General features: G+C 54.7%; 7 protein-coding genes across 7 annotated transcripts; 4 read left to right on the top strand and 3 right to left on the bottom strand.

Moving 5' to 3' along the window:
- Positions 1–4,452: 4,452 nt before the first annotated feature.
- cip2 (RNA-binding post-transcriptional regulator cip2) lies at positions 4,453–6,462 on the top strand (the record flags this gene model as incomplete). The annotated part of the gene is made up of 4 exons (XM_014687724.1): positions 4,453–4,815; positions 4,878–5,445; positions 5,522–6,343; positions 6,401–6,462. The coding sequence occupies 4 exons, from the start codon at positions 4,453–4,455 to the stop codon at positions 6,460–6,462; spliced, it is 1,815 nt and encodes a 604-aa protein (XP_014543210.1).
- Positions 6,463–8,593: 2,131 nt separating this feature from the next.
- On the top strand, positions 8,594–9,779 carry G6M90_00g032800 (uncharacterized protein; the record flags this gene model as incomplete). Its single annotated transcript, XM_014687725.1, has 2 exons — positions 8,594–8,741; positions 8,800–9,779. The coding sequence occupies 2 exons, from the start codon at positions 8,594–8,596 to the stop codon at positions 9,777–9,779; spliced, it is 1,128 nt and encodes a 375-aa protein (XP_014543211.1).
- A 289-nt stretch (positions 9,780–10,068) lies between these two features.
- FLOT1 (Flotillin-like protein 1) lies at positions 10,069–11,691 on the bottom strand (the record flags this gene model as incomplete). Its single annotated transcript, XM_066130117.1, has 3 exons — positions 10,069–11,035; positions 11,097–11,116; positions 11,185–11,691. 3 exons carry the CDS (start codon positions 11,689–11,691, stop codon positions 10,069–10,071), a joined length of 1,494 nt encoding a protein of 497 aa, XP_065986452.1.
- A 1,750-nt stretch (positions 11,692–13,441) lies between these two features.
- On the top strand, positions 13,442–14,314 carry G6M90_00g032820 (uncharacterized protein; the record flags this gene model as incomplete). Its single annotated transcript, XM_014687727.1, has 1 exon — positions 13,442–14,314. The coding sequence occupies one exon, from the start codon at positions 13,442–13,444 to the stop codon at positions 14,312–14,314; it is 873 nt and encodes a 290-aa protein (XP_014543213.1).
- A 602-nt stretch (positions 14,315–14,916) lies between these two features.
- G6M90_00g032830 (uncharacterized protein) lies at positions 14,917–15,921 on the top strand (the record flags this gene model as incomplete). The annotated part of the gene is made up of 1 exon (XM_014687728.1): positions 14,917–15,921. One exon carries the CDS (start codon positions 14,917–14,919, stop codon positions 15,919–15,921), a length of 1,005 nt encoding a protein of 334 aa, XP_014543214.1.
- A 197-nt stretch (positions 15,922–16,118) lies between these two features.
- Positions 16,119–17,192, bottom strand: MET22 (3'(2'),5'-bisphosphate nucleotidase; the record flags this gene model as incomplete). The annotated part of the gene is made up of 1 exon (XM_014687729.1): positions 16,119–17,192. One exon carries the CDS (start codon positions 17,190–17,192, stop codon positions 16,119–16,121), a length of 1,074 nt encoding a protein of 357 aa, XP_014543215.1.
- Positions 17,193–18,726: 1,534 nt separating this feature from the next.
- On the bottom strand, positions 18,727–19,395 carry G6M90_00g032850 (uncharacterized protein; the record flags this gene model as incomplete). Its single annotated transcript, XM_014687730.1, has 1 exon — positions 18,727–19,395. The coding sequence occupies one exon, from the start codon at positions 19,393–19,395 to the stop codon at positions 18,727–18,729; it is 669 nt and encodes a 222-aa protein (XP_014543216.1).
- Between the last annotated feature and the right edge of the window lie 2,970 nt (positions 19,396–22,365).

Raw genomic sequence — 22,365 nt, forward strand, 5'->3', positions numbered from 1 at the left:
TGCGATCCCGTACGTACCTATGTATGCTCAGATACCCCAGCGACTATTTTATGCTTTATGCTGGCCTACAACTCACAACGGCTACTCATAACCTGCCACAGGCGGTCAATGAGCGTACAGAGTACGGGGTAGTAGTATATTTGCTTCGCTCCAGGTCGCCACTCACCGACAACGGGGCCAGTCCGCTGGTCAGGACAGGGGCTGAAGGAACTTTGGCGCCAACAACGGGCCATCCCCGCCCCTGTCCCGACGCAACAGTGTCCGATTCGTTGAAGGCTGCTGAGCCGTACATTGCAACTCATTCAGTGGCGATGACTCGATTTCGTTTTCGGCAGTATAAAATGTCCCAACAGAAGAGGGACAAGCTCTCCCTGCATGTTTCGCCGCATACTTCATCGATTATCTTTGATATGGAGCAGGAGCCGGTCGGTCTTTGGGCGAAAATTGCGGAAGGGCTTTGCGCCTAGAAACATATTTGGATGGGCAACATTGACAGACAAGGCGCGACCGGATTGCGTCAAGTTTCCCAACAAGGGTCTTGTTCCGGCAAGGAGGCCGCTATCCTGGAAAAACCAGGGTCTTCCGAATCAATGGCCCATCTTGAAATTGGAACCGGCGGCGGGCCGCATCGCACAGCCAACGCGTGGCAATCGAAAATATGAAAGGTCTAGTTCAGGGGCTGAGTAAAGAGGTGAGGAAATGAATGGCGAGGACGCGAGGAATGGGACTGGCCAACAGACCATATTGGTGCAATCCCCGGGAGCGCGCGAGCCTGTTTGGTATTATTAGAACCATTGCAACCCAAACACGCCAGGGGCGAAAGACGATTCATTTGCTCCCGCGGTACTCGGTAGGTTCGCCGTAAATCTCGAAATACTCCTCCGTACGGAGTAAGTCAATCGGTAAAGCAGCATTTTGGTCAGACAATCAGTGCGATAGGCCAAGAAGCTATAGCGTCCTGGCCTATCATCCAACAAGCCCCGCATAATCAATCTGCCATAATACCACCGTCCCATCAGAAGCTGGTCAACTGCTGGGTACGGATTACTCGGTACCATTTCTCAAGTTTCCGTCGCCGACAATACGAAGTAATAGTTTTTGAGGGACAAAACTCCACAGCCACACGCGGCATACAGGTTGGACCAACACGGCAGCAGGAACTGAAAAAAGAAAAGAAAGACATAATCCTAGTTGCATAGTTCAGTTCTTTTGAAGAAGCTTCTCGGAACCGCAGGCACCCGTATATTGTCCTTTGTTGCACCACTCCGTATTGTACGGAGCAGGCGGTGGTACAAATAGTTGATGGCGTAGAGCGGTGGGGTCGGACGAGCTTTGCTCAAGACAAACGAATAGAGCGAATGACCTAGGCGCTCAATCCTGGTTATTGCACGTGTCTGGTCTCAGGTATCAAGGGCTGGAGGAATGCTCACCAAACTGATATCAACATGATTCATTATCTTGCCGTCTCAAGTTTTCAAAACTTTTACGGGATCAAACGCCGTCGCTCATGCGCCTTTTGCTGAGCAACAAAGCTGGTACCTACCCCTATTCAAGCAAAGCAAGCCAAGCAGGCAGGCGAATGTCGCAGACGGTCTTGAAGCAAGGACATTTACTAGCTGGAAGGGGTCGACCGGTTTGAGGGCCCCGGCATGCGAGGGGCTTCAACTGTCAATCTGAACGCCAGAGACTGGTGTCGATCCCGAGCATCACCTCGGTGCTGGCACTTGGTAGGTAGTTTCACTTCACAGAGCAAAGCAAAACGGGACAAGAGCAACAACAAGAGTGTCGTGCAATCTCTGCCGAGCGCAGAGCACCAAGCGAGGGCATGCATTTGTCGAGGCAAAATCAATTCCCCTCGACACATGATGGCATTTGCCCCATTTCTGGCAGGAGCGAAGGAGACGCCAGTCCGCACATGTGACATCGGCCCAACAGCGCAGTCGATATATTCTGGGATTATCTAGAGTATGGACCACGGATCAGCCAGCGGTTGCTCGTTTGTATCATCAATACACTGTACAGACAAAGAGGCTTCTCGGTAGATGCTCGTAGTGCTGAACCTTGGAAGACTCTCTGCTGCATTAGGACTTTGGAGCAAGAATAATTTTGGAGCCATTGGGCTGCAGAGTGCGGCGGCAGGCATCCAAGACCACGGCCACACAGACACCGTCCGCATTGTGTTGCAGCACCACCCCAGGGTCACACCACTTGCACCCCATGGCCGTATGTACAATGAGAATAATAGTACGGAGTAGGGCGTAATGATAGCCTCTGCTACCTGCGCGTCTTTTTGCCCGCTTGCCCGCTTGCCCCCTGAACTCTCGCCTAAATCGATGCGCAAGAATTGGCTCTCGTGTGGCGTTGCGCGGCCGATGCCTAACGGGGAGAGCGACAGCCAGACTGAAGACGGGGTCTAAACCATCTGATGCTGGGGTGCTTGGTAGGGTCCAAGCCCCGGATGCCCAGATGTCTGGATGATGGCGGCTAGGAGTGGCTAGTGCTGCTTGTGGACAGCGGCTGAGCCCGTCGGTGGTCTCGAGACACTCACGCAGTTGATGACTCCTGATGGTGATGCATCAATGCAGCTTCACACCTTCATCATGCCTCGGCTAGAGGTCTGAATCGTGCCGGTGTCACAGACCCTGCCAAACCTGCGTTGGGTCCGGAGATATTTGCGCAATCACAAGAACAGCCTTGATACCGTGACGAGGAAGCGAAGCAGAAGCTCACAATCGAAATGATATCTGGGTCCAAGCGTGCGGGCGTGCCGCACTCGCACTGTAGCACCAGCCTGGGCCATTGGAGCGGCCAGGCAAACTCAGCTGGGCTCTTTGTTCGCCTGTAGCCTGCATGTACCTGCCTACGGCAAGTGCGGTGGCAAGGTACAAACCACTCCTCATTGGCCCAAGCGCCGAGTCTGACAGTGCGGATATATGCCGCACCGTGTGTTGTAGCCAGAGTGAATAAGTCCAGGTAGTCGTCATTGGGGCAGGGCCCTTTTTTCTTTTCTTCTTGCTTCTCACACTCTGTTGGACATCTTGGTCTTTCGGGAGACGTGAAAACATGCAACTGGAGGAGTCCTTAGAATGACTAGACGTAATAGAGGTTATTGACATGTGCGACGACGGCCAAGCGTGTCTGTTGTGTCAAGCTTGGTTGTCCTCGTCAACAGGTTGCTGGGTTGATGCAAGCCAAAGTGGGTGAGCAAAGGCAGAAACTGCCTGGTGGGTGGATCCCCCGAGTCTCGTCTCCAGATGCCCCATTCTGCGGCACCCAGCGACCAGCACCCAGTGAGTCTCCAGCTGCCTCCAGCAGCACACCAGACCAGACCACCCACCGGCTCAGCTTCCGCCCCCCGACTTCCAATGTTCCAACCTCGAGGTTGCCCCAAAATGCCCCATCCCATATCCATGTCTTTTTTTTTCTGTTTGACCACCACGCCGAGTCTCATTTTGTGACCCCCCAAACTCCCAATCCCCCCTCGAGGACTTTGCATAGAGCTTAGCTGGGTGCTTCCCCCTTCTCCTCCTCCTCCTCTCCTGTCTTTTGATCCTTTGCTCCTTTCCCGTCCTCGTGCCCGCGTCGCCTCCGTACGCCTACGCCCACCGCACGGCATCTCGTTTCGTCCTGTGTGTTTGCTGTGGCATATGAGCGCGAGTCGTGATCAGCAGCCGTCACACCTGATCCTCTCCCGATTGCCGTCTCCCTCCAAGGTTATTGGCAGCCTCTCCCGGCCACCGCGGCCAAGCTGCTACGCCACCACTTGACTTCCTAGACCCGGCAAACCATATTGGCCCTGCGTCCAGTTTCTGTGCCTCCCCCGAGCCTCTCACGACGCCGCCACGAGGATTTCGCATCCTCAATCTCAACCCGGCCTCAATCGTGTCAACCTTGCTGGCTGAAATACTGCCTGCTAACGGCTAGCACTGTCGCCGTCTGTCCACTCGTCATCTATTCATCGCAGACAGCTGTGCATATTTCGAGAGTGGCCCCAAATTTGACTCCACCGCTTCTCAGAATCGTCGAGTTTTGTCCCTCAACCACCAGTCAGTCACCTGGCCTGACGGTCGACTCGTACCTCGCCCCAACTCTTATGTGTTCTTCTTTGGGCGGAGATTCAGACTGGCCTTTTTTATGACTTAAGAATCGAGCTGCTACTGTCCCCCGAGAGAAACAGCAGACTGACGCTGTTCCGACAAACACTTTTTTTACCTCTCGTGTGCGGCTGTGTACGCATTGCTGTTAACATCTTTGTAACAGATATCTCATTGTTTGTGAAGGCCTGCTCCATCTTGAGGCAAGCGTCGCAGAGAAAGCTCGTCACGTCTCGTCGAGCTGGCATCGTCCTTCGGCGTCTCCAAGACAACGAGATTAACAATTATTGACCCGGTCCATCTGTTGTGAGAAAACAGCAGCAACTCATCGCCTTCGGCGCAAGCTTTTCCCGAAACAATGAGCCAACAACCCCACGACATGGGTTACCTCGATTACACAGGCCATGCCAGCCGATCGCCGACGTCACGACAAAACTATGGAGCTGGCTTCGCTTCCGGTCTGACTTTGCCTCGTCAACCACAGCGGCCGTTTGATGTCCCACTCGGCTCTTCGGCTCTATATCCATCGGATAGAATAGGCAGCGGATACAATCCCAGGGCGATGGACAGCATGTCTGGCCATGGTGGAATGCCTGGTGGCTACATGCTGGATAATGGCCAATCATGGAATTACAACTCTGTCGGCGTCGCTACCGTCAACGGGGCTATGAATGGACCAAATCGCCAGCGAAGCGTCAACCGACGAGCTGCATTGCCTCAAGTACGTGACGCCTGATCTGGAGCTCAATTTCCTGTTTTGCATGCTAATATGACCCTACGCAGACCTGGACAGATCAAGGCGCCATGGGGATGCCCAACAATGGGCTACCATCATTCCCGGGTAGTCTGAATGGAGGGCAAATGTCTAATGGTGGACTTCGTGTTGATCATGGACAGGCTCACACGTCACCAGACCTGCGCTCGACCGCATCGGATGGCGATCAGCTTATCCCCACTGCCATTGTGATCAAGAATATCCCTTTTGCTGTTCGAAAGGAAACCCTTGCCTCCATTATGCTAGATTTGAATTTGCCTCAGCCATACGCATTCAATTATCACTTTGACAATGGCGTGTTTCGGGGGCTCGCTTTTGCCAACTTCCAGTCTGCTGAGGACACCAGGGTCGTTATCGAAGCCATGAACGGCATGGATGTCCACGGACGAAAGCTTCGAGTCGAATATAAGAAAATGCTGCCAGAAGCCGAACGGGAGCGCATTGAACGAGAAAAACGAGAGAGGCGTGGACAACTCGAGGAGCAGCATCGTGCTCCAATTCTTCATCAGCAGAGCTCCATTCAATCACTGAGTAGCATGTCGCAGACGCAACAGCGAACACCGTCATCTCACCTGGGTACGTGTGTGATTTATTCCAGAACAGGCACATCGCTTGCCAATGCATACCATCTCGATACTAACCTGCTCTGTAGGAGATGTCGATTTGAACGATCCCCAGAGCCTCGAATTTTACACTGAACTGGTCATGTTCAAACGAGATGATAGTCGTGAGATTTTGGTGTTCCCTGCCGGCATTAGCCCGGAACACCGGCGATCCATCCATATCCTAGCTCACCACATGGGCTTGGAGCATCAATCCATCGGTGAAGCTGACTCACGGCAAATTACGGTGTTGAAGCGACAACAGCCATCCCCCACAGCCAACATCCAAAACGTTCCAGCCAACAGCCTCGACGTGCACAAGCGTGGCTTGAGCCGGGCGGCAACGTTCGACTTTGCCGCAGATCGGGAATCTCGAGCCGCAGCCAATAATTATTCGCATGTGATGGGCCGGCAAGGTCCCACGCTGGAGCTTCCAGGGAGCCCCGACGGTAGCGGTGTTCCTAATAATCTACGGGCAGCGAAGAGCTTTGCCGATCTTAGGTCATTCACGCCCAGCCCTTCGCAAGCCTCCTCCAGTTATCTCGCCCCAGGTAGCGGTCTGAACAACATGGTTCCAGGCTCCACTGCTCGATTCGGCGACTACCAGCCTGCCCACCCTGGAAATCCAGGAACACCGGGCCCCAAGGGTGATAGTCTTATCGCGGGTCTCAGCGGATTGAACCTCAGCCCTTACGACTCGAACCCGCTGCAATCGCAGGGCAGGAACGCTCCAGGGGCTATTGGCAGCCAGCGTCCTGGTGTCACCAGTCACAAGGGCGCTCCTGAGAGGCAGCCTCGTGGTCCCGAATGGGAGTCGACGGGTGGCTTTGGCGGCCGTGGTCGATCTAACGGACATATGCAGCGAGGCAGCGGTACGTTTGGGGTGACATGCGTGTATATCGAAGTGCAAAGCTAATATGTGCCAGTAGATTCATCAGACAGTGGTGCCCGTGTGGCCGCTAATCCCACTGGTGCCTCTAGGTATCACTAAAACACCACCCCGAACGCCTACGACTTTTCCACGAACCCTCAATTACGAAGCGATGTGGAGAAGCTAAGCCGATTTGCGGCTTCTCAAGCTAACGATATTTTGTAATATTGACATTTCTTTTCCGGACGCTTGACGCGAAATTGTCTTTGCCTGTTTTTGGAAATCCCCCTAACACACTACATATCTATATATATAGTCACCATATTTTTTTTTATGAAGATTGTCGATCGAAGCAATGTGGTGCGAGCCATTTGCTCATGTATCGACGCTGATGATGATGCCAAAGCCTCAAGGAGAGTATGGGGTACGGACCAGGATACAGCATTATTCAACACATGGGCGACCATTACGAAAGATGACGACTTGCTTCCAGACGCACCTTGAAGCTTGTTCATTGTACCTTTTGCCGACAAGATCTATGAATAAAACTACAAAACCATTGATGATGACGACGTTTTAACGACTTTCACGTCTAGACAGCCGCACCAACTGCTCCTGGCGAACGCTGCCTCGCGCCAGCAGTGGCGGGAGTTGGATCGGCGACGAGCACGATCACAGTATACCCACCATAATACCCTGTCTGGCGTCCAGTTACGACCGTGACGACAACGAGTGAGACTTCATTTGGGCCTCTTTCATGTTTTCGGTAGGAGACGATTCGAACATGAGGACGATTGCAGGCGAGAATGCGTTTAGCATAACAAAGCGGAGGAGACAATTATTTGTTCAGTACAAGTGGTGGAAACTGGCATGACGCGAAGAAAATAACGACAAAAAAAGTCTTTGTGTTGCTGCATTCATGTTTGAAATTTGGTTAATCACGTTTTTTGTTATTGGGTCTGTGGTTTCCCTCCACAGGCTCAGCTCAGTGCGGTCCATGGCAGGATATAATACGCCATCACTGAGTATGCCGTTACACCTTGACGGTATACGATGTCTTGGTGCTTCATATTCGGATATCTCGGTTGTTCAATTACTTGCCTCCCATGACAGGTGGCTTTTCTCCCTAGCTTTGTCGATTGCACAACTCCAAGTGGACTCGTTTTGCATTCATTCTGCGACCAGAAGGAGAGATGAGCAAGGTGTCTCGGCATTACAGACATGCTGCTTGCACAATCATACAAGCAAGCCACCTGAATGTAGAGTGGCGTTGGGGGCTGCATTGTTGTGTTGGATATTTGGTTTTCTTATCAGAGTTGGAAGTGTGAGCATGAAATTTGGCTGTGGTGCGGTTGTGATGGTGGAGGTGAATTGGGAAGAGTATGAATTTTTTTTTTCTTGGTTGAAATACAGACAGGAGCAAAGTGATACACAAAAGGGTTTCTCGGAAACACAATGAGAGGTCAATTAATGGGAGTGAGACTGCTGGATTGGGATTGAGCCTTGATGGCTAGCGATGGGAGACAAGGGAGCGAGAGGCGAGAGGGAAGTGGCACGAGAGTAGCGAAGCACGGCAGCTGTGTACGAATTGTCTCTTGAGTATTGCAAAATAAATCATGTTATGGAACTTGCAGTGCCTGGCACCCTGGTGACGGTTGGATCGAGGCCCATTGTTTGCCGCCTAGTCGGAAAGGTCGGATGGGTGACGGGCTCATCCTTGTCCGGGATGCTGGGTTGGAGTTTTGGAGTCTTGATGGTTGACGAGAGGATTCGCGGCTCAAGCAGCGAGGTTGCGTTGAGCACATGTGCTTTGTGAGGGGGGTTGATAATTCGGGAGGCGAAATCTGAAACGCCCTTGACACCCTAATCGATGCCCATTGACGACTGGCTGTGTGATTGGGCCCGTCTTCCCAACACGTCATCTTGACCCAACGGAGTGCCTGGTGTGTATAACTACCTACCTAGGTACGGAGTACTCATCTTTACCATTCCCCCGTCATTCGGTGATTCGCTTTGACCCCGAGAAACCATCTCGGCAGCTTTTCCTACAACGAATTTCTTATTTCGTTTTTTTTTTTTGATTTCCAACGCGCGGCCTAATATTGCCCCGGCCGAGCGAGCGAATTTGTGGAGAGATCGGAAATTCCGGTCCTCGAGGCAGAGACGTATAACTAGGCCCCCGATGCCACTGGCGTCCTGGCTCCCGGGATTCCTGGGGGGCAACTCGGGACACAGAGAGCCGCCAGCAGCCATGGCACCAGACAAGATGAAGCAGTGGACCACGGGGCTGGACGGCATCGACAAGCTGCAGATGGAGGAGGCGGATGTGCCGCGCCCGGGCGAGGGCGAGGTGCTGGTCAAGATTCACGCCGTGAGCTTGAATTACCGCGACAAAGAGGGTGAGTTTTGTCTCAGGCCGAGTTTGTGAGTCCCCCTGACTGACCGCGCGCGCGCCAGTCTGCAGCGGCGAGTACGACCACCACGCGTCGAGCGAGCCGGCGCGGCGCCTGGTCCCGTGCTCCGACATGTGCGGCACCGTGGTCGAGAGCCGGTCCGGCCTGCTCGGCGAGGGGGCCCGCGTCGCGTCCATCTTCCTGCAGACCCATCTCCGGGGCGCGGTGCGCGAGGAGGACATGGCCAGCGGGCTGGGCCTGCCGCTGCCGGGGGTCCTCGCGCAGTACCGCGTCTTCGCGGCCGCCTCGCTGGTCCGCGTGCCGGGGTACCTGACGGACGAGGAGGCGAGCTGCCTGCCGGTCGCGGGCGTGACGGCGTGGACGAGCCTCAACTGGATGCGGCCGCTGGGGCGGCACATCGGCACCGACTCGAAGGATGACGACGGGGAGCACCCGGACCCGGGGTCGCGGTTCGTGCTGCTCCAGGGGACGGGCGGCGTGGCCGTGGCCGGCCTGCAGACCGCCCACGCCGCGGGCTACCGGACCATCGTGACGTCCTCGTCCGACGACAAGCTGCGCCGCGCGGCGGACGAGCTGGGCGCCGACCACACCGTCAACTACAAGACGTACTGGGAGTGGCAGGCGCCCGTCATGGAGGCCACGGGCGGCCGGGGCGCCGACGTCATTTTCGAGACGGGCGGCGCGCGCACCCTCCGCAAGAGCTTCGAGAGCGTGGCCTTTGGCGGCGTCATCAACTGCATCGGCTACCTGTCGGGCAAGGAGGACGAGGACCGCCCCGGCGGCGACGGGCTGCAGAGGCTCAATGTCAATGTGCTGGCGCTGCGGCGCAACGTGACGCTGCGCGGCATCATCAACGGCGGCAAGGACCGCTTCGAGGAGATGCTGGGCTTTTACGAGGACAAGAAGATCCGGCCCGTCGTGGGCAGGGTCTTTGCGTTTGCCGACGCAAAGGAGGCCATGGCGTATCTGGCCAGTGGGAAGCACTTTGGTAAAGTGGTGATCAAGGTTGGCGATGCTAGTTAGGGGCTGTTGTGTGCGTGGCGTGTTGGATGTATGCGGGAGCATGGGACTCGTGGCGTTGTTTGACAAACACGGTAGAACTGCATGTGGATATAAAACGTAGACGGCTAGGCTTATGGCTATACTAGGGGGGAAATTCTATATCAAGACGGGAAACAAATGAAAAAAAGAAGAGAAAAGAAAGTCAAGGGTATCAACGTAATGTACATGCAGCCGCTTGCGCATCGGCTCGTCCTTTGCTTGTGAATCCGCCCTTGATACTGCGGCGCTTCAAGACTCGGGAAAGAAGAAGCTAGTTGGCGGCCTTATGGCCATTGACATTGCTCTGGTTCATGGCCTGCATGCCGGCGTTGAGCTTTCCAAACTGCCACTCGGGCAGGGTGATGCCCGTCTGCTCGTTGATGGTGGTCATCAGCGGCGGCAGCATCTGGTAGACGTTGCGCATGGCGGCCGTGGGATCGCTGCTGCCCGCCTCGCCGGCGCCGCTGGCCCCCGTGTTCCAGACGCTGATCTTGGGCTGCAGGCCGCGGATGGCGTCGGCGTTGGCCTTGGCCAGCTCGACGTAGGTGCCCTTTTCGATCATCATGTACTGCAGGAGGCCGGCGGGCCCGCCAAACGCGCCCGCCAGCTTGGCGTAGGCGTCGGCCATGGCGGAGATTCCCTCGGCCTCCTTGAGTTGGCGGAAGGCGCCGGCGTCGGCGCTCTGCTGGGCGGCGTAGTTTTCCGCCTCGGCCCCGACCCGCGTCTTGTAGGCGTCGGCGTCGGCCAGGCGCTGGTTCGCCTCCTGGTTGGCGCGCGCGTTGGCCGTGACCTCGTACGCGGCGGCGTCGGCGGCCTGCTGCTTGCTCTCGCGGGCAATGGTGGCCTGGACCACGTCTTTGGCGCGCAGGCGTTCCATCTCGGCCGCCGCGCGCTTGATCTCGACTTGCTTCTTCAGGTCTTCGTCCTTGGACTCGAGCGCGCGCTGCGCCTCGACGCGCGTCACGTCGACGTCTCGCGTGAGGTGTGTCTGCTGCGTCATGAGCCGGGCCTCGGCCGCCGCGCGCTCAATGTCCCGCTCCGTCTTCTGCACGGCCGTGTCGGCCTGGATCTTGGCGATTTCTCTCTCCTGCTCGCCCTTGCGCTTGGCCTCGCCGACGTTGCCTCGGAGCTGCGCTTCTGCGACGTCGATTCTGGCCTGGTTGGTGGCGCCCTCGTGCGCTTTGCGGGAGAGGGACGCGAAGTAGACGGATCCGGGAGCATCCTTTAGCTCCTTGACACTGTAAAAAAAGGGTTAGTAAGAGATTGGCAATGAAGGAAAAAGGAAGGGCCGGAACTTGCTTGCTATTGTAGATTTTCAACTAGACTGAGTCAGTATTTGATGTCATGCTTTTCTTCTTTAAAAAACGGCCCCAATGATGGCACTTACACCAAACTGGTCGAGTTCGCCCTGGATGTTGCGAAAAATTCGCTTCTTGAACATCTCCCGCTCAGTGAAGATCTCCTCCATGGTCATGCTCGACACCAGGACGCGGGTTTCGCCCTCAATGATTCCCTTGACGATGCTGGCCACGTGGGCCCTGGCGTCGGTCTTTTTGTCGTCAGAGCCCGCCAGCAGCATGGCATACTTCATGAGAGCGTCGCCGTTATCCTCACGACCGGCAGTCCCCTCGTTTGCCGCTTCCGCTTCCGAGGAGGAGTTGGCGCCGCGGGCATTAACGTCTGGACCGACAGTAAAGACCACGGGAAGCGAAAACTGGAGCTTCTCCTTTGTCATGGCCTGCAGGTCCATGGCGTAGTCGTGCGGCTGGACGCTGAACCGCGAGTAACGCTGGAATGGCCACACCAAGGATGACTTGGTGATCTTGACGGTGCGGACGCGCCATCCCGTAATGGCGAGGTACTCGTCGGGACCGGATACCTTGTAACGTAGCATTGTGGATGACTGTGTTTGTTTGGTGCAATGGCCTTTTGCAAGTGTCAGCTGGGGGAAGATGAAGGAAGCGATGAGGAGTCAGGACGTGGCGGCAAGACGACGAGCCACGAGGTATATATAGACAGGACGCGACGGAATAAATGAACCTTGGGCACTTACTAAATGTACTGTTTGAGTAAATATACTCTGTTATGATTGATCTTTGATGAGCGCTGTTTGGATCAGCTTCGCGTTGTGTTCTGTGTTTCCCAATAAAGGCCTGGCTGGGGTGGCCACTTCCTTATATGTCCTGCCTGGCAGAATATGCCCAAGCAGGCTACACAGTGAACCTCATCAGTCTCGGCTGAAGTCACGGCACACAACCGACATGTCGCAAACGAAAGACAAGCAAGGCATGCGAAAAGCCTTGGGCTATGTTGGGCTGGCTTGGCTTGGCCTGTGTAAAAGCGAAGACCGACCTTGCAAGTCCCAAACGTCAAACTGAACTAGACTCGCACCAATGGAGAACAAGCGATTCTAGAAACTTGCCCTTTACGGCGTCGGTCCTGTAGCTGAGGTAGCATCCTGGTCCGTCTCATCCATGTTCCGCCTCATGTAACACTAGAAACAAGGCTGTGTGCTCTCGTGACAGCTTTATTGGGGTGGAATGTGGAGAAAGGAAACCTGCTTCACCGGCTGGAATACAGAGTAATCTTGTTGGGGTTGGAAGTGCATCTCCGTCGGGCAAACTCTCCTGCCTGCCGCGAGTGAAGTGCAATCAACAGAATGCCGCACCAGCCGCACCTCAGAGGTCAGGTTGTGGTGCACTGCCTCCCGAGGTGATTGATAATATTGCTGTCAATCTACAGGGCAACATATATCTGCTCTGGCTGGTGGGGGCGGTCTCTCCTTGCGTCATGCTCAGGCTTTAGTTTCGTTTGCTCAGTCGGTGTAAACTTACTGTACAATGGCATCACATGTGTCTGTTCATATGTGTGCCAGTGTGGAGTACCTGACTATGCGTTGGCGGATTTTCGATTTTAACATGGCTTGTCAATCCTTGTCATGGGCTGGAGTGAGTCCGCCTCACTTTTGTTTTTGCAATGCTCGGGCCTAGTCGGAACTTGGCTCTGTTGTTTTGGGCATCGCCCCGTTCAGCCCAGCTTTCCCTATCGATGGATGGGTTCTTTGATCATTTCCAGACAGTCAAGGCACATGCGTTTGAGCTGTGATGCAACAAGCCCAAAGCTGAAGAGCCGCCAAGCCGGAGCGCAAACTGCGCCTCCTCCACACAGCCACCACGTTCGGCTTGAACTTGGAAAGTTCGGCCCACGGTGCCTTTGTCCATGACTCCATGGAGCTGGATCCAGTATCATCCGGAGAGGTGCATGGCGCGGGGGACATGATTTGCCTTTCAAGTCTTATGGCATTTGTTCTTTCCGTTCAATGTCCGGCACGTGTTCGCTTCGCCCTTTTTGACTGTCGCAGGTCGCGACTGCTGGTTGCATCGCCCGTGCGTGGAATCCTTGTCTGACATGACTGTTGTTTGCTTGCGAGCAGGCGCAGCCCCTTCGCCAAAGGCCGTGTTGGACCTCGAGTAACAACTTGCAAGGGTGTGTTGAACACTCACCGAACACTTGAGATAGACAGCTTCTGAAAGAGAAGACGGCATTTCCCGAGATATAGGTCTCACCTGGCGTATCCCCCTGCTGGGACGCCCAACTTTCTCCTCGGCTTTCCTCCTTGCCAAATGTCACGACAACCTTTCAAAATGTTTGAAGACGAGGACCAGCCGCCACCATACTCTTCCATCGCCCCTGCGGAATCTGTTTCATATTCCTCTGACACCACGCAGAGCCATGTATACGTGCCGCAGAGTTCGTCCCTCTTCTCCACGCAACTATCTGGTCTCCGTGGCCAGATACTAGAGGAACAAGCCGCTCGGTCATCCGCCCGCGATCAGCAAGATATCGAGACGCTATCTCTGTTGGTCCCGCACATCGAGGTTCTTCTCGATTCCATAGCGTCCTACAGTCCACCGCCGACGCTGGTGGAGGCAACCCTTGTGCCGGATGAAGCCATCGGGAGGGGATGGGTGTTTAGCGACAATGAGCAGAAACAGAGCGGCCAAGTGACGAAACTGATACGCGTTGAGAGACACCTCAAAGCAGATGGCGATAAGAAACCGCAGCATCATTCAGCGACTTGCACATCAGAGGCGGGCGGCCCCAAGGAATTTGATGAATGGGGCCGTTGGTCCGACGACGACGAGCAGCGCAGCATATCGGGGCCCCAGGACGAATTGTGGTGGTCAGACGAAGACATGGCGAAGCGGTTAGCCAAGCATCTCGAGCCAGCTCGTGCAACTGCGTCTGTTGATCGTCAAACGGTTCGGGCCCAGGTGGAGCGGAACAAGGCGACCACGATGGCTGGCCGTTGGTCCATGTTCAAGAAGGACGAACCAGCCAAGACGGCGGCGCCGACTGCCTCTCCATCTTTGACACCATATCGGAAACCTTTGGATGACGTTTGGATGACGGTGAATGCGGAAGAAGCGACGTTTCGAAAACAGAGCGAGATGGGTATCTGGGAGAGCCGGACGGGTTGGGGGCTAGTGGTGAGGGTGAACCTGCGGCGGCTATGATGCGACTGGGAACTCTGATCTCTCCGGTATAGGAGGGGCATGTATTGCGATTGAATGAATAATACGGATGTGCAAGATGTCAATCGGGGCTTTGAAGGGATGTGAACACTGAATGTCTTGTTCCTGATTTCGGAGACTCCACCGAGTCCACTCTCAGGTTCGGCCAACTGTCAGACGGCCGATGACAGCCGGCAGCCACGTCCTCGAGGATAACTGACCTGTGATGGTTTCTACATGGATGACAATATCGGTCAATTCGTACATCTCACGATGATCCACTAGTTTTGTCTCCGTTGACAGCGGTTTGCACCTCTGGGGACCGATGCCAAGGTTTGGATCGGCTGTTGACTCATTCGCCGCCTGGAAATGCCCAGCCGCCCCACTGGTTCTACGGGGCTCCGGCGTGAACCAGAGAAGTTGCCATTCTTTCTGCATGGAACCGCGTTGTGACTGGAATTAGGTGCCCGGTTTCTATCCCGTTTTCCGATAGAGCGGAAGACAGAAACAACAACTATCCCGACCAAAAAAAAAGGACATATAAATAGCGCCGGCTGCGATTGGATTCCTCCATGGTCAAGCACAGACACCAAAGTCAATACAGAATGCCTCATCACGATGTCCTCGTCACCGGCTCGTCGGGCCATCTCGGCACGGCATTGATGCTCACACTGCCCTCGCTGGGCTTCAACCCCGTCGGCATCGACATCCTCGCCTCGGAAACAACCCAGCACGTGGGATCAGTCAGCGACCGCGCCCTGGTGTCGGGCATTCTGCAAGCCAACCCGATCAAGCACGTCCTGCACACGGCCACCCTCCACAAACCCCACGTGGAAAGCCACACCAAGGAACAGTTTATCGAGACCAACATTACCGGAACGCTGGTCCTGCTGGAGGAGGCGGCCAGGCTGGGCAACCAGGTCGAGAGCTTCGTGTTCTTCAGCACAACAAGCAGCTTTGGGCTGGCGCTGAGCCCCGAGCCCGGGTCGCCGGCGGCGTGGATCGACGAGGCCGTCGTGCCGGTGCCCAAGAACATCTACGGCGTGACCAAGGTGGCCGCCGAGGACATGTGTGCCCTTGTGCAGCGGCAGACGGGGATGCCGGTGCTCGTGCTGCGGACCAGCCGCTTCTTCCCGGAGGAGGACGACGACGGGGACAGGCGGCGCGCCATGGGGGACGACAACCTCAAGGTCCTGGAGCTGGCGTACCGGCGGTGCGACGTGGAGGACATTGTCTCCGCGGCGGTGTGCGCCATGCGCAGGGCGCGGGATGTCAAATGGGCCAAGTATATCATCAGCGCGCCGCCGCCGTTCTCCCGCGATGCCGAGACGCTGGCTCGCCTGGACTCGCGGCCCGAGGATGTGTTTCGGAGCGTGGCGCCGGGGGTGGACGAGGTGTTTGGGGCCAGGGGGTGGAAGCACCTCGCGAGGGTTGATAGGGTGTACGACTCGGGCAAGGCTGTGCGCGAGCTGGGCTGGCGGCCGAAATGGACGTTTGTGGAAACGATGGAGAGGCTGGCTAGGGGGGAGGCGTGGAGGAGCGAGTTGACCGACAGGGTTGGCAAAAGGGGCTATCACGCCGTGAGCACGGGGGTTTACACGAAGCGATGAAGCTGGCGAAGCATGACTGGACATTGGGTTGGAAAGACGCACTGTCTGTCGTGAGCTGGGTGTCGTGGGATATAGTCTGTACTCGCCAAGATTGCAATATTGTCTATCAGATGGCTCTCCAAGTCTAGTGCTCGTTACGCATGCTCCATCTTGCGCGGCATGGGTGATTCCTCGTACATCACGAATGTGCCGCAGCTTCACGCGGTCAGCATGTCCCCGTGGCCCTGGTCCCTCAACACCTGATGGACGGCGTCCAAGACCCTGCCGTGAAGATGCTCCGGCGCGGCGACAAAGCCAAAGTTGGCGCTCAACTTCCTGCCCGCGGCCAGGTCGATCCGCCTGCCCAGGACGTCTGTAATCTTGCCGCCCGTCTCCTGGAACAGGAGCATGGCGCCCGCGTGATCCCACACCTTGGCGTACCGATCCCGCCGCTTGTACACCCAGACGGTCGTGTTTCCCAGGCCCAGCGCGAGCGTCGCCCAGCGCAGAACCCACGGCACCAGATCGCATCCCGGGAACGCTGCCCCCAGCCTGTCGGCGACGGCCTCGTGCACGCCGTCCAGCGCCGAGTCCGCCATGCCGACGCATGTGACGAAGCGGACGGCGTCTCCCTCTCGCGCGGCGGAGAGTGGCCTCACGACGGCGTCGTCGGCCGCCGTCATCGACCGCACGTAGGCGCCGTGCCCGCGGACGGCAAACACGATGCAGCCGCGGCCTAGGGGGTCAATGTCTCGGTTTCCCAGGGGCGCTGCCGCATTCATGGACATGTTGGGGCAGCCGACGGACCCGAGGACCTGCTCCCCGTCGACCAGGAGCGCGACGTTGATGGCGTACAGCTCGCCCCGGACGTAGGTCCTCGTGCCGTCGATCGGGTCAAACACCCACGTCCGCCGGGACCCCTTGCCGCCGGGCGCAGTGGACGCCGCCAGGTCGATGAGCTGGCAGACGTGTTCCCTGGACTGGGGCAGCGCGTCCTCGTGCTCGTCGTGCCGAGTCTCCCGCAGCAGGTCCCATACTCGGCTGAGGAGGAGCTCGTTGCGCCGCAGGCCCGAGGCGTCTTCCTCGCCGACGAAGCGGTCCCCGGGGAAGGCGTGCCGGAAGGTGGCGATCAGCAGGGCCTGGATGGCAAAGTCGGCCACGGTGACGGGGCTCAGGTCGTCCTTTTCGAGGACGCCCTTGTCTGCGGCTGAGGCGATGGATTGGCTGAGCTGCGCGGCTCTTTGGAGCGCCCTGAATGATGTGGCGAGTTCTTTGGCATAGGGGCTGTCCATGATGGCCGCGGGTGGATGTGTCGAGGTAAGGGCATGATTGTGAATTTGTGAGCAGGCAATGGAGAATGGATCCAATGTCGTCAATCCGTCCTTTCGAATGCCGCGAGGCTGGTGGGGCTCAAGTTCTCACATGTGCAACTTTCCGTTCTTCTCTGGCCAGGGCTCATGGTCGTCCGACAGCAAATGTGATGTGATCTGGTTAACAATACTTGCAGCTCTTGCTCACACTTTCTTTCTTTATTATCAAGCAGAGCCACTTGGTCTCTCTTGTCCCGCTGCTGTTCTGAAACAAGGTGTTGATCCACAAACCAGGATGCAAGATTCACTTGAATGTTCCAGTCCCCGCCACCTGCTCAACTTCTCTTGCTGATGTAGTCAAGCTATACAATTAGATTATTGTGTATAAGAATTCTTGTCATTCATCGAGAGAGCAAATGGGGATGGGTGGGGGATGGCCACCGGATACCTCACGGGTCCTTCACCAGCCCGAAAGCTTTGAAACTAAAAGTCCACGTTGAGCTCGACAAGCCAAGTATTCTTTAGTTGCGGCGGTGACTGTCGTAGTGTAAAGGTCGATACAACCATGCCATTTGTTGCCGGTCTGGCTGCATCCATCTCAGCCATAATATCACATTTGGAACGTGAGCCTGTAATTGATATGCTAGACAACACAGGGACAGAGCCAAAAGGGCACAACTATAAGCCGGATATCAGAGATAATTGGCCAACGGCTGTTATTTCCGGGTCTCTTTGCCTCGTGCGTCGATGATAACCACTGTGATGCGTGGCAGACCATGGTGGTGCGCAAGCATCTCGTGTCAACGCCTTATTCTGACTAGACAAGGAGCCGCGGACTAAATCCATCGACGGCCATGGTAAGATGAGCCGGCTTTGAGCTGGGCAAGATTTTTGGGTCGTTGTATGTAGTCCTTGGGAATTTACGCTCAGCCAAGCGTTAGGGGATTATCTCTGTCTTTTATCATGAGCTTCCTTAGTCTACTACTGTTTACTCACTGTGCCAGAAAACAAGTCAATATTTACTTACCAGGGGAGACGATAGATCAGTGTGCTCAGCCATTTAACTTCAGCACTGCACTTTTTAGCCACACGTCGCTCAATATCCCTCGACCCAAGTTCACCGTTTATAGTTCTGGAGAAATAGCGTCGGCCAGTCCATTGCACGTATATATACCATGTAGGCTTTAGAAAAGAACTGGCTAGTTGTGTGGCCATTCCGGGCCTCGTATCCCATTGCAACCTTGTCTCGTTGAATAATTCGACGACATCTTCTATTCGCCTACAACTCGAGCTCTTTTATTGATTGTAAAGGTCGTGATTCTCGTGAAGCTTTTGATCCTCTTGGAGATCCGGTCATGTCAGGTCATATTATGCGATAACCGCAGACACTGCGTTTCCATGCGCCGTCCTTCACCATTCTCACCATTCTCACACATCAGCAATATACAACACTCTGGTGCGGTGAAACAAGGACCAAGGCAAATAAAGTAAAGTAGATTCCGGCTCTAAACAATAATTATATTTGAACAATGTAATATTCCTCCGTAACACCGCCCCCTAAATGTCCCAGCCCGGTGCGAACAATCTCCAGAGAGTCGCCCCCCTTGGACACTATAGACTGAATGGCCTTCAAATCCGCAAACGAGCTCGTCCCCAGCAACACCTTCCCATCCTCATTCAGATAATTCGCGCTCTCGGCCACAAACCTCTGCAGCAAATGGTACCCCAGGTCAAACGTCTTTTCCGTCTTGAGCTCGTCGGGCACGCTCGAGTCAATCTGCCACGGGTGGTTCCAGAAGATGTAGTCAAACTTTCCGTCAATCTGGTCAAAGATGTCGCTGACGACAAACGTGCCGGCCTGCCGGTTACGCGAGAAGTTGCCCTTGGCGGTCTCGACGGCAAAGGGGTTGATGTCGGCGCCGATGACCTTGGACCCGGACGCGGCGAGGTGCAGGGAGACGAGGCCGGAGCCGACGCCCATCTCGAGAAAGGAGCCGCCCTTGACGATGGACGGCAGGTTCTGGCCGTACCAGAGCGTTTCGGGGAAGTACTTGGGGGAGTAGACGGAGGGGTGAATCTGCAGCTCAAAGTTGCCCACCTGCGCGGGGTACGCTTCGTGGTGCTTCCTGGCCTCGTTGATGAGGTCGGAGATGCGCTTCTCCCAGTCTTGACGTGAAGATGCCATGTTGAATGATGGTTGGGGAGGCAGAGAAGACGGGAGTGTTGTGGACTATCTGGATAGGGCTGCTGATGAGGATAAGTGGTTTGATTGAGAGGGCATGGTGAAGAGAGCAGTCGAGGGCGTATTTATACCCTCTGGGCGATGAGGTTGAATCATGTTTTTGCCAGCGGCGACGATGAAGAGCCGTGGCGCTCCGTGTGCATGCATGGTCGAGTTTTGAATCGAGGCTTCTGATGCAGTTGACGATTCATTCCCCACACGTTTCGGCGCGGCCCCGCTGGTTACGCATGAATTGATTGTCAGATGCCAGCTGGATTTGCCCTTTTGGCCATCAATGTCTTTATTTTGTTCTGCGCGCTTGGGCGTCCTCGGATTCGCGATGCCAGGGGACCGCCCTTGTCGCGGCGTGTGCGATGCACAAAGGGAGGATCAAGGACATGGGAAGGGAGCCGCTGCATGTCCGAAATGGCGCCATTTCCCCCAGATAAATTATCGGAATGCCAAGTTGAAGCCTTCCGTTCCGCACTATGCCTATGCGTGCGCCAAATGACTCGTGTTGCCAGCTTTGGTCGGAGCAAAGCGGTCGCTTGCCATGGAAACTCCTGCAAGCTGGGGGTCCGAGCCGTGCCAGCTTCACCGCTGCGTGTTGCTCGGGCCTACAGAGCACTGTAGACTGCATTGCGGCTGCATGTATGTAGTCTTGAGAAACAGCTGATTTGTCGAGGTCGCTGCGGCCTGTCCTGGGGAAGCGCGGCGAATAGTGCTGCGTTTCCGGACGTCGTTTCGTTTCTCGGCGTTGCTCTATTGTATGAGTCGCGTCGGCGTGATTTGCGCATCGAAACAGATGAGCAGGTTTTGGCTTTGGTTTGAGTCTTGGTTTCTCTTGACTTGGAATTCCTCGTCTGCTGTTTTGACAACCAACCAGGGGGCCCCGTGTCCTACAAGGACAGACCGTACGACGATTGACAGTACGCATCAACATGCTCGGGTCGCATTGGCAGATCATGGCATCGGCAGCCAGCGGCGGCTGCAACATTCTTCGGCCCGTCGTCGCTCTGCCGGTACATGAACCCTGTTTGCCGAGTTGGCCAATGAATGGGAAGCCAGTGTGAAAATCAACGCCAAGTTGCGTCTCAGCACTTGAGGTCCCAGTGTATGAACCGTCTCGCCAACAACACCTCCTGTCTTGGTTTCCCATCAAGCATGACACAGGTTTCCAATGACTTCCCGTCTTCGAGGGCGCTCTGGTTACAGCCTGCCACTCGACTGCATTCACTTGAGACTCTGCTGAAACTGCAAAGCCTAAAACACTCTTGAATCTCGGTGCCGCCTCCTACCCCATACATGATATTTCATGCGGGACGAGCCGCCAGGCGCCTCAGAAAAAAGAGACGAGTCAGACATGCTGCGGATACTTTGTATGCACATCTGGTCATGTGCAGCTAAACAAGTTGCGATGAGCGGTTGTGAAACTGTTGGTGGCTGAGCAAGAACTCGCGGCGACGTTGCCATTTCTCATACCAAGATACAAACCGTCAAGACTTGAATATATGTAAACTGGGGATTTGGATAATTGAACCGGTTACGGAGAAATGACAAGACTAGTTTCAACTTTATTGCCCGTCACTTTTCTCTATTCACTGAGCGCAAGCACAATGCCCCAGGAGTGTTACATAAGCGCTCTATATCGGATTGTTTACAAGTACAAAGAATAAATGCTGTATATAAAGTAAAGACAAGGCTACGACTTATACTATTATACCAGCTTTATATCCTCCGCTTCAAGTGCGTCGAGTCTATTACCTGCTCTCTCATATCTCTATAGTTGTATTCTATCCAGGTATTATAGTCTCGGCATTCTCAATTTATAACTTGGACGGATAAAAGTAAAATAGCCTTTATATTTGCACTCATAATATAAGGAAAACCCTATGCTCCAGGGACAAAACCCTATACTATACAAGGCCGTATTATAATAACTATCCAACCTTACATTCAATAAGTCACGGACTAACAGTAGGCGCGCCAAGATAAGGCGCCTTTTGGAATAGAGTGGCAGGAATTATCTTTTGTGTAAATCCAAAAACCGCCGCGAGATGTGTCCCAAACAAATACTACCAAGATGTTAATTTTCTTTACAAAATTTGGGTAAAGACACTCATAATAGTGCTAGCGGTTTGACGTACTCTTGCAATTAGACACGTAGACCTTGATAGAATGCATATTCTTGTCCAGGAGACCATGGGAATGTTGGGCCGTGGCAACAACTCCGTCATCAATTTTGTTACAGGATTGGTCTGGAGCTAGACCGAACATGCCAATAAAGTGTTGTTGCTGTTCGGGCTCAAAAATGCCGCCTGCTTCGTTTGGCATAAACCCAGCGTGAATATTAGCGACTAGGGAAGCCAGGATTACTGCGGCAGAAGTAAAGCGCATTTTGGATTTGTGTGAAAGAATTCAAGTGTAGAATATAGACGAGGTAAAATCTTGCTTTGTTATATCGGGGTTACGCGATTTGCTTGTTTATTTTCCCGTCTTATTATCGGGAGCGAAGAGCGCTTATTTATATTGTTTTATTGCAGAGTACAATTAGGCTCAATACACTAAAGTCTAAATTATTTGACTTTAGAAAGTGATATATTTACTTTTCTATTATATACAGGTACAACAGGAATACACGAACGAGAATCTTGATGCCTTATGCTAGCTTAATACACTGAATATTCCCAAGAGCACTAGACTAGAAGTGTACTTATAAACGGTGTAACCGCCCCTCACAGGCCGGCCTAGGCTTGTGGTAAATCAGATTTTGGCTTTGAGGCGGCTTTACCCCTCATTTGCGGGGAGCAATCAGCGATTCTTTTTCCAATAATGACGGCCCCCAATATACTTTTGTGGGAAATGTGTGGCAAAGTCTCGGCTTGTCGGGCGGGAGCTCTCAGCAAGCGACAGTAGCTGAAACATGGCTATAGG

This window comes from Metarhizium brunneum, chromosome 2 (assembly GCF_013426205.1).
Source record: "Metarhizium brunneum chromosome 2, complete sequence".
NCBI lineage: Eukaryota > Fungi > Ascomycota > Sordariomycetes > Hypocreales > Clavicipitaceae > Metarhizium > Metarhizium brunneum.